General features: G+C 39.6%; 2 protein-coding genes and 1 long non-coding RNA gene across 4 annotated transcripts in view; 1 reads left to right on the top strand and 2 right to left on the bottom strand.

Moving 5' to 3' along the window:
- Positions 1 to 1,205: 1,205 nt before the first annotated feature.
- On the bottom strand, positions 1,206 to 8,874 carry LOC138007818 (uncharacterized). Its single transcript, XM_068854897.1, has 5 exons — positions 8,574 to 8,874; positions 6,258 to 6,314; positions 5,344 to 5,476; positions 3,167 to 3,303; positions 1,206 to 2,474 (listed from the first exon to the last, which is right to left on the bottom strand). The coding sequence occupies exons 1-5, from the start codon at positions 8,748 to 8,750 to the stop codon at positions 1,371 to 1,373; spliced, it is 1,608 nt and encodes a 535-aa protein (XP_068710998.1). The 5' UTR covers positions 8,751 to 8,874; the 3' UTR covers positions 1,206 to 1,370.
- Positions 8,166 to 11,954, top strand: LOC138007833 (uncharacterized). The gene is made up of 3 exons (XR_011124121.1): positions 8,166 to 8,394; positions 8,969 to 9,036; positions 9,213 to 11,954. It is a non-coding gene; the product is annotated as an uncharacterized lncRNA (long non-coding RNA).
- The window catches only part of LOC138007828 (riboflavin kinase-like), a 6,888-nt gene continuing 476 nt past the window's right edge, over positions 11,089 to 17,500 (bottom strand). The window contains exons 1-4 of one of the 2 annotated variants that reach the window (XM_068854914.1): positions 17,222 to 17,379; positions 15,474 to 15,625; positions 15,058 to 15,160; positions 11,089 to 12,733 (exon numbers count right to left, since the gene is read on the bottom strand). In XM_068854914.1, the coding sequence (XP_068711015.1) occupies positions 12,576 to 12,733; positions 15,058 to 15,160; positions 15,474 to 15,625; positions 17,222 to 17,321 (513 nt within the window). In that variant the 5' untranslated portion in view covers positions 17,322 to 17,379 and the 3' untranslated portion in view covers positions 11,089 to 12,575. Of the gene's footprint in view, positions 12,734 to 15,057; positions 15,161 to 15,473; positions 15,626 to 17,221; positions 17,380 to 17,500 lie in introns of those variants that run through there. The other variant, XM_068854913.1, reaches the window with a different exon arrangement.

Raw genomic sequence — 17,500 nt, 5'->3', positions numbered from 1 at the left:
CGTGTTTAGTTTTAGATCACGCCTCCAAAAGTTTTCAACTCAAGATAAAAGAGGCTACTCATATTCAGAGAGAACAACCCACTTTGCATCAACAATTACACCATGTCAATCTAAAACTATATTCTTACAGTGCGACGCGCCTTATTGTGGCCACCTAACAAAGTTTTTTGCAAATTGTCCGCCAATCAGGATGTGTGAATTTGATTGACAGTCAAGCTTCCTTGCAAAGTTCGCACAGCTGTAACACCGTTGCATGGGTTGTTGAGTTGACGTATTTACACATAATTATCTAATGTGAAAGTTTGTTGGGTGGCCACGGTAAGGCGCGTTGCACTGTAATTCCCACACTTTCACGCTATACTTCATTCCGTTGTTATTGTTTTTCACATTAGCATTTTCTATTTATTATAAATTGAGCTTCCATCACTTTGTATTCTGACTAACTGAGGGTGGCAGAAGTCTCTGTTGAAACATGTAGTATGAACTCAAAGGTTTCGTCGTTTAGTCTTCAAAGTGTTATGTCCAACGTCGTGCGGCGGCCCTACAAATGAACCGTAGGGTCGCGATGATGGTGTTCCAAACTATGAATTCACAGGGAATTGCTGTTCTTTTACCAAATAACATCTTTTACTTCGTTAACCATAATCGCGGCTGGTCGTGTGAGAGAAAATGCTCTGTTCTAACAACCTGGTTCCCAGGGCCGTAGGGCGCCCTCTCAGTCGGCAAAAAAGCCCTGGGAACGAGCGTTACAAAATAGTACACGATGAGCAGTTTAGCACTAACACGACTTACATGAAAAGCGAAGCCGATTGGCCGCCGTTACTAAATGTTGTCAGTCTCCAAATGTTTGGGCATAATATTAAAGGGATAGAATGAGAAAAGTCAGTATTTGGTAAAACATTTTGAAAAATGTATGATCTAATTATGGTTAGGGTATTCGATTTTAGAAAAAAACAGGTATATAGAATTACCGATAAGAATAAAAGTCTTGGAAGGGGTCGGTCAATCACGACTTCAGTGTAATTTTCTATAGAAACTTTCTGAAGCGAGCAACCGCCATATCTTGTGGCGTCTCCTGAAACAAAGGCGTACGTAAGCTTACGAATTTTTCCTTTGGGAGGTAGTTTCTAATGGTGTATCGCCTCTTTTGCTATAAAGGTTATACTACGCTTGAAAACTTTATAGAATGAAGTCATGTCCTCGAATCAAATTTATGCCATTACTCTTGTTAATCATGAATGCAAAACAACTGTTTACAATAAAACTGAAGGACAAATATAAAGCTTTTTAGCTTAGACTAGAAGTTTGATTAAAAGCTAAATAACTCTTAAAATGTTGAAAACTTCAGAAAGTAGAAACTGTGCCATATTTTATGCAAATGAATCATCAGTTGTGTTTGAAAGTAATATGTTCTTCTGCTGACGATTGATTGCTAGCGACTGTCCCGAGGAACATTTCTGCGTCGCTTTGTCTGTGTGCAGGTTTTGCTTTGGTTTTTCTTGCCTTTCATTTCTGGTACCATCCTGTACGTTTTTGTCCAGCGGTAGTTTTCTAAGCACGTAATTTCCAGGGACGTGGTTACGAAATACTTGATTGTTTGCCGGTACAATGAATATGGCAGCTACGTCACTCGACTGAGGATTTCCAAGCTCCTTCTTTCCAAAAGCCTGAGTATTGGATCCATCTTTGTTGGAGGCCTGGTCGCTGGACACATCGTCACCAGAGGTGTCGTTATCTGGCACCTTGATAACCTCAGTCTCATGCGCATTGTTTACAACTGTCTGATTCTTTGGCGGATGATTCTTAGGCAATTGAACCACATCAGCCTGATGATTGGACGGACGGTTCATTAATGCCTCTGTTGTACGCGCGATGTTCCTGTTCACATGGTTACTAGGCCTCTGCTTGTTGGATGAATGGTTGTCAGGAGCAAAGGCGGGATCTCCATGAACCTTGTTGCTGGGAAGATCTCTGCTAAGATCCCTGTCTTTCGAAGTGCGGCTTTCGGGAGCAAATTGGTTCTCGTGATATTCTGTTCGTGGTGCTTGCCCCTGCTTTACACATTCCTCGTTCCCAGGATCCTGGTAAGTGAGCTGTACATTTGTCAGCACTTGGTTAAGTGCATATTCACGCCTGGCAGGTGCGAGACATTGATTGCGAGTCGTATCCTCTCCGGAGGTCTGGTCGTCAGAGGCTGTGACGTTGGGACAGTAACTACCGTCTACGCGTTTTCGAGGCTCGAAACCGAGTGCGATATTTTTTACCAGGTGAGTATCCCCCACGTTATTATTAAGATCTCCTCTGTGATTGGCTGGGACTAATGATACTCCCTGATATTTGCTGTCATGCTGTAGATGTTTGTCTGTGTAGTTCCTATGAGGAAGTTGCAGTTCTCTGGATGGAGGGGAATTCCTTGTTTTCTCCGTGGCTGCTTTGGACTCTCGTTCCTTACCTAATGTACAACTGTCTTCACCCTTTGAAAACAACAAACAAACAAACCTCTTTCATTCAGTTACCGGGGAACTTTCACGCTACAAGAAACTAAAAACGTCTTTGAGGCAATATAAACCAAAAATGATCCTCTAGTTTCGCCACCAAGAACCGTCCTAATGCTCTGTAGGCATTGTAAAACAAAAATGCAATTACCTTATTATAAGAAATTAACGCTCGTGTTAGTATTTGAAATTGTTCTTCCCAATAAATGAAATTAGCGCGAAAGATGGGGTAGAATTTCAAAATGTTGGAAATAAACGCGTCTGCTACACCCCTCCCCCACCCGACTACCCACCCCCCCCCCCCCCCACCGGAAAAAAAATTGTTGACGACACGAAGAAAATACAGTTGAAGCACAGTAAACGATTTACTAATGAAAAAGATTGATGTGAATTAAAGTGCGCAAATAAATTCTAATGTTTGACTAGCTGAAAAAAATCTCTGGAGAGTGTCAAAGATAGAGAAAAACGATTGTAATTAAGGTTGCGAAAATGAACGGGCAACTTAATTAACAGCGCGAAGATTAACGTTAACACAAGTTAACACGACTTAAATTAATTCGTTCATTTCATAAAGCGTTAATTGCCTATAATAAGGTACGTTCAAGCTGGGTAAAAACCTGTCTGCATACAAGAATCTCGTGTACATGAACGAGGAGCATTTAGTGACCCACCTCAGCTTCGCTTATACGATGCTGTGACGTCATAAACTTTTTGGTAGCGCAACAAATAATTCCCGCGGGAGCTAAAGTGACAGCCAAAACTGACAAGCCTGCCATACCAAGAGTTGCCGCATACCGGTGACAGTACTCTAGAAGTGAAAACAAATGTATATGTACTGCACATTTCATAAAAACGAAGGTAGGTAATGCTTTGAAACATTTCTAACACAACCGATTCCCCGTATCTCTTCTTAGGAACTCTGTATTGGATTGATTTTTGTCGGAAGCCTGGTCGCTTGGTTACATTGTCACCGGAGGCGTGGTTATCTGGCCCCTTGATAGCCTCAGTGTAATGAGCATTGTTTATAACTATCTAATTCTTGGCTGATGATTCTTAGGCAATTGATAAACATCCGCCTGATGATTGGACGGGTCAAGAATCCATTACCCAAGAGGAAGAATCTAGTATCAGGTTTGTCCCTATCAACGTCAGAAAAGTGTCTATTTTTAACCTAGTTTTGCGGGAAAACAAACGATAGACCAAAGCAGCTAACTCGATGTTGTACCCGATTGAAATCTCCCGGGGTTGAGATTCTTTGTGTATTGTATTTAAATAACAATGGACATTCACATTTAAATGATGTGGAAATACCAGGAGCAAAATGTTTTATTCCCAAAGGGTTTGAACTGATACAACATTGAGTTAGCCGATTTGGTCTAATATTGTTCATTGTCCCGCAAAACTTGGTTTAAAAATAGACACGTTTCTGACGCTGATGCGGACTTGAATACACCTTATTCCAAAATGGCCGCCATTTTAGTATTCTTTTGTTTCAATGCAAATTGGCCCTTATGGCCTCGTCCAAGGTTAAACATTCTTTTGAATTTTGCGTTTGAAAGCGAGGCCATAAGGGCCAATTTGCATGGAAACAAAAGAATACTAAAATGGCGGCCATTTTGGAATAAGGTGTATGATGGACTCTCCGACGGATGCAATAAAAAAGAAAAAAAGGAGATCCCTTGGACTGGGCTTTTCCCACCAGGTTTGTCTCCTTGGGAAAGAGATTGTCTACACTGTTCAGATCCCCAAAGAGTGAATACCACCATACTATACACACCCAAAACGAAACCGTTTTGTGCTCTGCTTCATAAATATTCTTGCGTGCGCTCATAGTTAACGCATGGAGATGGTTATGAAACTCGACAAGTTCCTTTGTTTCATGTTTTTGTCCGTATTTTTGGCCTTGACCCTGCACAAAACACACCTTTTTTCGAGAAGATAACCAATCAAATCCTTCGATTAAATTATGCGCAACTAATTTGCAAACCCGTGCGAAGCGAAAACAAAAGATTGTGCAGGGTCACGGTCGATTCAACATCGATTGCAACAACATTGTTCTCGCTTTTGAAGGTTCCAAGGTTTCATAACCAGTCCCTCGATTAACTATGGTGCGCTTTGAAAGGTTCTGCATGGTTCAGACAGATAACAAAAACTAGTATTTGATTGTGGATTATAGCTGCGGTCATAAGTTCCAGTCCCGTTCAAGCTTGCATTTTTTAAAGGCTTCCCTTTAAATTTTGAAACCATTTTAAATGAAACGAGCGACCTTTTGATACACTGATCACCACTCATTGAACACTGTTCTGTGCGCGCAAACGTCGTGTCTCCTTGTAATATACCACTGACTTAAAAAAAGCTTTTGTACAACTGGATGGCGCAGCTAAATGACATGGTTGAACCAGAGATCTCGCTTTTATCAATAGTAAGCAGTTCAACAGCGTGAAAGATAATTGAGTATTTGCGTGGCTAGCCTGCTATATGTCACTGAGGCTAACCACGAAAACATGCATTAAAGTATCCTTCACAATTTAAATTTCGTTTTGGCATGTTATGTAATTGGGAATCCTTATAAGACATAAGACCAAATTGCCACCATCATTTGAATGCTAGCGGAGCTTCAAATGTGATGTTTGACGAGTTGTGTGTTGTGTCTCTGTTGATGAGTCCCTTGGCAGGGAGGAAACATGCGAATGTCAGTCTAGCCACGAAATTACGCAAGGAAGTTCAACAGGGGTATGCCATAGAACATAAAAATATTCGTCTGGCCGGCTTCTCTTTACTTGTTTGATAGTGAGACGCACATGGTGTGGTTGTGCTAGTTTTTGTAATTATAATTCACTGATCTTACTTGATCCCTTGAAGTTAGACTGACACTTGGTCCAGTGAAGATCTCGTGACTTGGCTTCTTTGACGACGAATATATTTATCAGGTGGAGACTCAAGACACCTACCACTAAACAGAACGCCGCATGAATGGATACCTGTTTGGAACAAAAAAAGGGGACTGAGATATTGCCAGTCTGTCACTGCATCAGACGAAAAGTTCGATCATTATCAAGGTATTCATTTCATCATGAAAACGTATTTTGCACATTGCTAAATTCAAAAGGAACTGAATCCATTTTGCAAATCTCAAATTTTGACTCCAGTAACACGAACATTCGAAGTGAAATAGCTTATAGTTAGAAGTGTGCAATCAGTCAACTGATGAATACAGCTGCGTGCTGGAATCATACGTAGTAGTAATAAACTACGCATTGAGATACTTGTCACAATACTACTATATCTATGAAAAGCGAGAATAATGTACCACACCAGATACGACCAAAAACTACTCCTTATTTGTGGTCAAAAATGGTGGAAAATTATTCCCCCATCTAAAGCAGTGGCACTAAAGCTCGAGGAAGAGGCACTCCTAGACTGCCCTTCCACAATAAAACGAGAAAGAAAAATGAAGTTGCTAGAGAAACTGACTGACGTAGAATGGCAAAAATCGCCCGCGAAAAGCTACTGACTTATTCTCTCCCAAGTCACTCAATCGCTAGAATTTACATCTTAGTATGACACCATGATTATCTTACTGGCCTCGTTTTCTGTGCTGTGTTTTCATTAACGGTTCCTTGCTTTTTCCAGTTCAGTCTATTTACAAATTGAACTGGAAAAAAGGAGTCGAGAAATCGAAGCTAGTAAGGGGTTAATATTTAACGAGGAACTTCTTTCACATCATCTGCCCACAGACGTCACAGCTTAAGATTTTCTTACCAGCCAGCCTTTCCTCGTGCGGGCACCAATAATTCCCGCAATTCCAGAAACCACCATCTGTAGCAAAATAAAAAAAGACAATTTGCTATATTCAAGTTGGAGATTGACCATTTTTTTCTTGAAAATACTTGCTTAAACGTCAAAAGCCCGCTACAAAATATGCCCCATTCAGCCAGTTCAGGGAAGGAGGTTTCACTTCCGTAATAGAGATATCCTGGGGGACAATACGTCTTATTACAAATAACGGTATTCTCTTGTTTGTTTGCACTCATTCACGGTTAATTTTTCTTTTGAATTTTAAGTTTAAGAAAGGGCCAACAAGGACTAATTTTCAAGAAAACAAGCGAATACTGCAATGGGGACCATTTTGGGAAAAGGGTATACCGTTGATCATTTGCGTGAAATTAGTTCTACTTGTAGGGAGAATCAAAACTTGACTGCAAGTAGTTTGAGAAATACTTAGCTCTTACGACTAAACGTTCTTAGAGGTGCTGATAATTAGGGGTGAAATTTTAATCGATTGCATTCTTTTTTTGTCCATAAAGATCTCAACATAGGTAAGAATCCGGGTTCCTTGCAATTCTCCAGTTGCACAAATCCCATAATACACCTCTTCTAGCCCCACCCCGTCCCCCCTAAAAAAATTGCATAGACATTTTTTGCAATTTTTCCTGGGACAGGAAGATGTTCCAAGAGAAATCGAGAACAATCCCTATGCAAAGTTTTGGGGGGTAAAATAGGTGTATTATGGGATTTGTGCAAGTAGAGAATACTACAAATAAACAAAGAAACTGCCCTAAAGTGATGGCTATATTTCGAATTGGCATCGTGCTCATTGATTGTGCCTATATTTTTAATGGTTCTCAAGTATTCTGTGATGTGACAAATACAACGTGGTTACCTCCTAAAATATCACAGCGACAACAACAAACACAAACGGCTCGAGGCTACAGGGAGAGCAAGGGGCTGAGGGGGGGCTATAGCCCCCCTCCCACTTTCTCCAACGGTATTGTTTTCTCTAAAAGCTCTTCCCTCTCCCCTCTCACTTCCGTGACACATACCAAAACCCAGCCCTCCCCCCCCCCCCCCCCCCCCACTTTCAACCGTACTCCGCGGCCCTTGGGTGATGCATTCAGAAGTGTATTGTTAACACTGTGTAAATTAGTTGACTTTGATGAGTTTGTAGGTATTTTGGTTTCTTCCACTGCTTATATCCCTAATTAAGCAAAACAAACAAATTTAGCTCTTTTTTCAAAGTAATGTAATTACCCCATCTACTTTTCTTTGAATTAAACACCCCAGAAGCGACAAAAGCTATTTACTAGCATGCAAACGTTCTGGAGAGTGTTAAGTGTTTTGTTCGTTAGCTATTAATTTGACACTTTAGTTGACACATCTCGAGCAACAATCGCCATGATTACTCATTTATTAATTGTTGCAAACAGGCTGAATGTTAAAACGCATAAAGAAAATCGTCCAGCTTCACTGCGAATTCTATACGAGTTCAGTTCTCAGAACCGGTACCATGTCACCACAGTACAAGGGTACCCAACGAGCAAATTAAGCCAAGAGCCTTTGAGAGACGTTTTTAGGCTCCTGTCTAAAGAGATTTTGTTATCACCTAGAAGAATTTGATCTGTTCGGATATTTCAGCTGAAAATTGAAGTGTCCAAAAATTATAGGGAATGATATCGATCTTCATTTCAGAATTCGCTAGCTGAACGTTACCTTCTAAGAACTTCCATCCGAACCATTTGCTCATCCGATACTGCTAGGTGACCTTTTTAAGTGTCAAAAATTGCAAAAAAAAATACCCCTCCGAAAACGTAAGGGACTAGTTTTCCCTGTTTGCGAACCTTTTAGGTGATGTTTTAGTAAAGAAATCTGTAGCTGTCCGGCAACGTAAAACCGAAATTCTTAGAACGTGAGTTTGAATCTCCCGAAGATTATCGTTGGGTGCCCCTGACAGTATACTTAGCTTAGCTTACATATATTCAAGCTTCGCTTCACAACGGGTAGTGCTGAAATGAAGGTGAAACGAATGATTCTTGAAGCTGCCAGGCTAAAGAAATCGGAAACATTTGGCCCGTGCATTTGGCTAGGCAAGCGACAGTGTTATCAGCAAAACGTTTGAGAGGTATGTCGTTAACTTCAAGAATTTGAAGCTGAAAGAATGCAAAAATCAACTATGATTTTCCAAATTCCATGATTTTTGCCTTTCGCTTCACTTGTGACTTCTATTATAAATATATGGTCAAAATACGTTATTTCAAAAACGACAGATTAATTACAGTTAGTACAGTGGTTCTAACGTACCGGAGTTCCAGCGATTATCGGAGGTAAACTTGGACTTTTCTTGAATTCTAACAATTTCAATCCAACTCCACAACAAGACAGTCCTAAGATGCAGGTAAAGAGTCCAGTTATAAGAGGAATTTTCCATGCTCGTTTCTCGGTGATTAAACCAGCAACTCCGATCCTCCTTATGCGCATAGCTCTTTGGTGCAAGAAATTCGAATTCTACTCTTGAGGATCAGTATTAGGGTTTCCTAAACGGTCAAGCAGAGAAACTCGAAAGTTTATTCTAACTATTATCATAAACGTCGAACTATATTACACCAAAGAGGAGAATATCGTTGAACTATTTTGCCAATATCGCAATTAAGATCAATGGCTAAAATATCGAATATTTTTCTCTGATAATTTGCTAGAGATAACCATGAGATATGGAAAGACTGAAAGAACAATGTGCCAATTGGCGTAAGCTAAGTCGAATAAGGTGAGTCGAGTTTCATTTTAGTGACATCGCTTATGGCAACGAAAAATGAGCTCTATCGGCCGTGGCCGTTAATACTGAAAGTGATAACCCCTTACAATACACCGTTTTTTTTACTTTTCTCTTCGTTTTTATCCTTTCGATTTTATTCCCGTTGTTGATCAAATTCGTTTCTTTAGTTCACAGGTGTCACATTTTTGTTACGAAACATTGAGGACGCAAATTGTCCTCACCCCACGGGAACACACTTATTAGCTATTTTACTCGAATGTAGGCAACTGCTTAACCAAGGACGACGACTACGCTTTATTCAACCACCCTCGATTTTCCCAAGCAGTTCAACATTAAAGTGCGTGCAAACCGTCTTGGAACAAACTTGGTATGAATGGTGTGAAAGTTTGGGGAAAAAATTGAAAATTTACCCTTGGGTGTTTACGATCTCCACGTAACCTCAACTATTTGGTCGCCTCGTTAATTGCAATTGTCAGGACAAGGACGGCAAAAAATGTGGCAAAATGCCTTTTGTTTTTTTTTTTCGTGTCACCCTCAGCGTAGACGGCATCGTTGCTCAAACAGACGGACAAACAGACAATAGACCGATTAGGTTAACTCAATTTTGTACCCAATATAAAACTCTTGGGGTTAAGGTTCTTTGTGTGTTGCATTTGCACGATAATGTAGCATTCACTTTTAAATGACATGGAAATACTTGGAACAAAACGTTTTATTCCTAAAGGATTTGAATTGGGTATGTTTACTTGGCGAGACCATCGACACTTTTAAGTTACAAATGTTAGCTGCTACATACGCAACAGGCAATATTTAGATAATTAAGTCAGGGGCGGATCTAGGGGGAGGGTGCAGGGGGTGCGCACCCCCTCTCTGAGATGAACCGTGGCTTTCTAATAAAACTGGTATTATGGAAGAGGAATTAAATGTCACCAATCAATCACCCCATTCCTTAGTGGTGCACCCCCTCCTAAGAAAAATCCTGGATCCGCCCATGTAAGTATACTATAGTTAACAACTATCCACCGAAGTGGAGGAGGCTCTTGGTAGATATTTACCTCACCGCTTCACGGCCAGGTTAATATTCACCACTTAGCCACCGACCCTGGAGTGAATAGTTGTTTTAGTATATACTAAAACAGTGAGATGCTATGGCACAAAAAGATGATTTTAACTCATTTATTCCTGTAACGATTACAATAATTTTAGCCACAAATCCCGCACGAGTTGCTCGGAGGTGAGTAGCCAAGCCTGCGTAGCAAGCGTTCCTGCGCAAACTGGCCGCGCGGAAGTTGGACAAGAGACAGTCTCTTGCCCCAACTTTCGCGCGCGGCCAGTTTTCGGAAAATCGTTTCGAAGCGGAACGCTTTCTACGCAGGCTATGAGTAGCCAACCAGAGCGCGCCTTCAACGCTCTGCACTGCTTTAGTACATACTAAATATAAGTATTCACCTCTTGCCTACTTTCGCCTTTCTTGCTATAAAGAAATCGAACCCATGTTTGCTTTTATTTTGTTAATTTGAGCATTTTCGCAAGAGGGATTTATTAATCACATTAAAATTTCGTTTGGTAGCATTCTGCGTATTCTTATTTTGTATTTTTTTTTTCCAAGAACTCCAATAAAGAACTTCCCTAATAGCGCTTTCAACGCTAGGGGCCTGTTTTTAAATAACCCAGTAAACTTATCGGCCCCGAAAAGTAATTCGTAAAAATTGAGATCTGCTCTATGAACGCGATTTCAAGATAACGAGAACAAAACCGTTCTAAAGTTTCACCACTTAAAACATTTTACTTTCTTGACTACGGCCGAAAGTTCCGGGACTTTCTTGAAACACTCTCCACCCCGTCTCCGCCTTAGCAAAGCCCAGAAGAAAATAGCTGTGCAAGATCGAGATTGTAGAAAAAATCCATCCATGCGTTGCATTTAAAAGGTCTTTAGGGGACGAAAACCTAATCTTTCTTGGGTGAGTCTGCCCCAGAGGTGGAGGATGGGAGGGGTACAACAATCAGGAATTTTTAACTTTTTTTATCAGGCTAAAAAACATCACAAAGAATGTTTGCTTTAATACACGAGGTGCAGTTTCCACTGAATTGTACAAAATTAATAAATTTAAGACACACACAGACCAAATTTGCGAATTATTTTTTGCGTTCAATGTACTAAGCGGATTGCAACCAAATGCAACCCTTTCCACGTAAAATCTTTCCCCTTCTTCAAGTTACGAGCACAAAAATCTGTTTACCAGTTAAGGCCCCAAAAACCCAACATGGACTAATAATAATAAATATTATGATCAAAGTAGTTGCTCCTTTGAGTGAATAAAATAACGTATGTGTAAAGGGGCACCACTTTTCTTTGGTGTCAGAAAGAGGAGGGCACAGAGGATTTTGGAAAGAAGCTAGGGATGGAAGTGCAAGGAAAAGAGGAAAAGAGGGTTTAAACCAATACTTTCATATTTCCCCATTCTCTTCGCGGCGTAGTCAATCGAACAAAGCCGAACTAAAAATCAATCGAACTCAATCGTTCGATTAAGTTCGATTACCGAACGCAATCAAACAAAATCGACGCGATTAGTTCGATTTTGTTCGTCAGAAAAACAAAACGTTGATGAGCTTCCACCCTCAATAGAATTGGTCCAGAAAGATTTCACTCTTTTAACCGCGTTTTGGGGCAGCACAGTAAGCGTTTACCACCGCTCCCAGAATGGTCAGTTTTATGCTAAAGGTTCGATTGGCAAAAATTTTGGGTGAGTTCAATTATTTTCGATAACCGAACCCAATCGAACTCAGTCGAGCGATTGGGTTCGATTGATTTTGATTACTGAACGTTTGATTGACTATGTCGGGTCTCTTCATGAAACTTTCTGCAAAGTTTAAAAGAATTCTGTCTAGCAGATTCAGAGTCCCCTTAATTCTGTGATTTTTTTAAGGTGGCTCTGAATCCGCTTGACAGAATTTGTTTAAAAACTTTGCCAAAAGTTTCACCGTGGCCTTCAACGACAATAGAGGCAGAGAAGAGAGACCGTGGGAACGAGGTTGAATTGGAGACACTAACGACATCACCTCAAATCAAATCAATTGAAATTAAATAGTGGTTTTTGTGGAGAGGGGAAAAATCAAAGTACCCAGGGAAAAACCTCTCAGAACAGGAAAGAGAACCAACAAACTCAACCCACATACGACATTGAGTCCGGGAACCGAACCCAGGACACATTGGTGAGAGGCGAGTGCTCTCACCACTGCGCCACCCCTGCTCTCCAACATTATACATCAACGCCTCAAGTGAAATCCTTGGGAGTATATGTTTAACCTGGTTTGATTCAAGTCTCTGTGAGACTGTGAAGGCTTCTCTGGAAGCCCAACATCTCTTGTCATTAAAAATAAGTCCCAGGCTTGAAAAGTTACTGTTTCTTAAATGCGACTGTGTAACTTTCAGTGCAGACAAAAGCTTTGATTCCCAGATTACCACCGCCATCTTGCAGAAAGCATAAGAATGACATTCCAAGAAAAAGGACTGCTGAATTTGATTCTTACTACACTTGAATTTCATCAGAATTTGATAAACAACCATTGGATTTATCAGTGTCTGTTTTACTAAAGAAGCTGTGCATTGAAATTGACTTGTTTTCCGGTTTTTCCAGAGCTTGTTCAGCTTCTTTTATGTCTGCACGAATAGCCTCAATAAGAGCCTCTGAAATGAAACAAAGTAAGAACTTGGTGCTTCATCATTCAACAACATGAATGCATGAAATAAAAAAATGAAACGTAACATATTAACAAAAGCCTGGTCAAACAGCTTCAGCATTTGCTTCAACAACTGTTTGATTTTGTTGAACGCTGTTGAACAATGTTGGCCACTATGGTCGTCCAAATGTTTCAATATTCGCTAAATTCTATTCGCTGTCGCTGAAACTCATTCGCTGTCGCAAAAACTCATTCGCTGTTGCAAATGTTCCTTCGCTAGTACTGAATTAACTTAATTTGCATTTGCTAAAATGAAAACATAATATTCGCTGACATTTAACAGTATTCGTCATTACTACATCAACTTCGCTGTTGCAAAATATTGTTAGAAACCTCCAAGGCCGACCCTCACGCAATTCATTTCCAGGCCGTCTTGCTGTTCGTACGTGTTTTGTCATTGTCTGCACGCAGTGAAGCGGTTAATTTTTAGTGACAGCGAATGAAATTTAGCGACAGCGAATGACATTTAGTGATAGCGAATGCAAATTTAGCGATAGCGAATGAGTCTTAGCGACAGCGAATGAGTCTTAGCGACAGCGAATGAGTTTTAGCGACAGCGAATAGAATTTAGCGAATATTGAAACATTTGGACGACCATAGGCCACTGGGGTGGCATTTGAACAGTTTCAACACATCTTCAACAAAGCTTCAACAGAGGCCTGGTATTGTCCCAGGCTCCAGAGTACATGGATTCATCATTAAAGACTGATTGGTATGAACAGACATACAGTACCTAACAATGTTGAAAAACTGGGTGGCAAAGGGCTCCAACTTAATTCAACATCTCCAAATGGTCTGGATAGCACAAGTGTTACTAATATTTTAAAAAATACAACCACACTTTTGAATTTTCGGAACATGTTTTGATGTTTCAAACATCATCTTCAAAACAATGTTTCTTTGTAAATTTAAATGATCTTTGCCAGTAGGTAAAATTCAAACGAACCAACAATATTATAGAGAACACAACTGACATAACGGTAAAAGTTTAAAAGTGTAATGCTAAACTGACATGATCAACTTGTTTGTTGAGTTCGGGTTTCAACCGCTCAATATGGAAGCTCTCCTTGATTTTAAGTTGATAGAAAGAAGTAGCATTATCAATAATTTTGAAGCAAGAAACATCAATTATCGTGACAATTTTTAGAAAAACTAAGATGCTTGAAAATGTGAGAATTTTTATCCCAGAAAAGGTGCTCATTTGCACGTGTGTAGAAATGCCTGTTGGTTTCACTAACGTAGCGAGCACCACCAATTTTCATAACGTATTGTATGTTAAGAAAAAGAAACTGGTTTGGCGAGCAGTTTCTAAAGATTCAGGAGGTTCTTTGCTGGCTGGGAAACAGCGACACAAAGTCGACTAGCTGGGAGTTTCCCTCGCTTTCTCGCTGGGGCTGAAATTTGGTTCATAATCACCCTGGGAGTGCAGAACACCACTTTTTCCCAGCAAAATTTAACAAACTAAAAGGAATCTTTTATAGCGTTAGCTTGTGGGTTTTTCCTATTATTATCAATTTTGGAAATAATTTCCTTTGGGTGCTTTCATACTTGCAACAGCTAATTGCAAAGGTTTTTGTGCCATTTGTTGCACAAAATGTAGCTACAAATGTAGATGTCAGACACATACTTAGGTCACCATCTTTATCAAAATCCCCATGAAGCTTATTTGTCCCCATCTTTGTAACTTTTCGTTTAAATATCTATGGTGTCTGGAGTGTAGTACTTCAAAAAAATATCCATGGGTTTTAGCGGGCATTTGATATATACGCAAAAAAAAATTGGCCAAGCCAGTTGAGCCCTAGTAACTAATGATGTCAAAGAAGTAACTTGATGGCACCTCTTCAGAAAGAAATGTTCAAAAGTGTAAGAATAGAAGTCTTGTTGAAAATCTAGAGCTTTTTGTCAAGTCTTAATTTATAGAAATGTCGGACAATAGTTACCCTTTGGATGCCGTGAATGTCCTGACAGTTCGGAATGGAATCACATTCTTCACTACTTTGACGTGCTTAGTTACCATTACCCTTGAACTGGATTGGCCAAAAATCAAAGGCCCACTAAAATGCCTGGATGCACTATGAGGGAAAATTTTTTGAAGTACTACAGTGTACACTCCAGACACTATAAATATTTAGATAAAAAGTTAAAAAACAGTGGAACAAAAGAGTCATAAGAACTTTAAAGCCACCCATGTCATTCCCTTGGAAGATTTAGGGTTAGACAACAAGATTACTAGGAACATGAACATCAAAATCTAAAGTATTTATAACTCACCCAGAGATGGATAATCCTTTTCAGGTCGAATAAATCCTACAATAGCCACGCTAAGCTCTGCTCCATAAAAATCTTCCTCAAAAGTATGAATAATGTGTGTCTCCTGAGATAAAGGCAGAATGATACAACATCAGCTAAAAACCTGAACACTGTAAGCCCTTAAATGCAACAAAATGAATTGCATCCTTCAACAATAGCACAATCACATGACTTTTAGAGGGCAAATAGTTGATCTGTGCCCCGAGTAGTATCATTTGCGCTTGAGAATTTTTGTGTGTAAGTATCTTTTTGAGTGTTTGTTATCGGGATTCCCATACAAATCCTTATAATTTTTACCCTCTGAGCCTCGGGCTGCTTGTGTTAACTAACACAAACAATTATGTTGCAAATTAAAGGGAAAACTACTTGATTCTCACCATTGATTTTTTAGTGTTTTTGTAATATGGATTCCATCCTATACTCATAACCATCTTGTATACAGGTCCTTTATCGACACTTGCCCAGCCATAGTAAATCCCAGTGCTTACGGATCCAGGTAAACTATCCACTACATTGACAGGAAAATTTGCTGCAAAGGGAAAGACTTGCCTTAGGAGAGTACAACCTTCGTTCGACTATTATTCTACTCCGAATTAATCGAAGATTAAAACTAAGTGAGTTGACTAATAAGAAAACATACATGTACATAAAGCAAAAATTTGCGGAAAAAGGATAAACAATGTTTTGAACAAAAGAGCATTCACCTTTTCTTATCTAAAGGTTTGATTTTAAAAACCAAGGTGGCAGTTATGTTTGCTGAAACAACTTTCTGCAGTTGCAGGGTATTTCTACATGCACAGCTGTCAGATGCCCAAAAAAATAAAAATATATATAATTTACCAACCTTTGCACACATGTTGACATGCATGTGTATGCACAAATGACAGATGTTCAAAAGATTTTGGGGGGTGTTAAAGAGGGGGAGACATTAATTTTATGCAGGGGTTTCAATAAAATTTGAAGTAGGCAGCTGGTTTACATGTAAGTCAAGTAGCCGACTGTATCAACAAGGGGCCGTTAGAGTTTGCAATTAAGCGCATCCTTTTGATAATTTTCAGCGAAAAACAATTTGGAAAACCATTTCAAAAGGAAAATTAACAATTTAAATGTTATACACTTTTCGTCGGCTGTCGGTGCTTATTGAAACCCCTGTTTATGTATCGGCAGATCCTTGCAAATTTATGTTCAGAGCTACAGTTAGACCACAGAATGACAAACATAAAGGCATTTTCAGGAAACCATCACAGCAACCTGAGGAGGGGGTGCTTGCTCTTTTACCTGTCTTAAGCATGGCACCAATAATTTTTTTATAGGAACAATAATTATATGAAATTTCAAGTACAATTTTTTTGTGAATTGTCTTTCATCTTTTAGAAGACAGTTTGCTTGACAAGTTTGGCAAAACTAAAACCAAATAATCTGTGAAAAGACGACACAAGTTGCTGTTCATCACTCAAACTATCAGGATCTTCATAAATCTTTGGATGTATTCGTTTCCAGGATTAGAATCCCACACCTTTGACTCCTGTTTATGAATTCACAACTGGTTATCCTCTTCACTTGTAAATACATGTATGTACATGTAGGGTAAGATATTATTCAAGGACTATATACTTTGAAGTAACTGGTTGATAGCATGCCTAAACTTGTCAGGAAATTATAGGGGGCAGTACTGCTGTTTCACTGATATGAATGGTTTGTAAACTGCATTTTTTCCAATCATTAACAGGAATTGGGGGAGAAGATCAAAACCAGTTTCAGTACTCTCAACCCAATAAATAGCAAAAGAATTAAAGCAAAGAAATTTCTCCCAGACTTGATTTAATTAAACATTTACAGTTTGTTATCATTGTAGTGCAACATTTATGTTCAGTAAGGAAGGTCTAGATCTGAAGGTCTCCCACGTGGAAACACACAAACGACCTCTGGATATTCTAAGCTTGAGCAAAAATTTCAAATTTCAAATGATAACGTCGGGTCATGCAACGAAAGGTGAATTTTTTTGAGAGTAATACCAAATATCGGTACTTTTTCATCGTAAATAATCTTGTAGAATCGACTGAAATTAAACTTAAGATTGCGGAACTTTAAAATCGGTGAATCTGAATGGAAAATCTTCTCCTACCGGTTGGAATGCCTAATTCCTTGCTGCCTCTTCCAAATCCTTTTACTACTTCCCCACGAGAGAAATACGGGAAACAACTTGTTTTTAGATCAGAAGGCATCCTAGCCTCCGAGAGAACACGAACAAGATCGCGAAAGCGTAAAAAACTTTTAAATGAACACCTGCGCCTGAGGTTGGCCGGCAGACCGCAGGCCAGATATGTTCTCTTTACTATTGCGCAACGAATCGGCTAGATTACAGGCTTGTACATGCCAATATGAGGCCAGTGTGTTTTTTTAT

The sequence above is a fragment of the Montipora foliosa genome, chromosome 6 (assembly GCF_036669935.1).
Source record: "Montipora foliosa isolate CH-2021 chromosome 6, ASM3666993v2, whole genome shotgun sequence".
Taxonomy (NCBI): Eukaryota; Metazoa; Cnidaria; class Anthozoa; order Scleractinia; family Acroporidae; genus Montipora; species Montipora foliosa.
This window is presented reverse-complemented; position numbering and strand designations above follow the sequence as displayed.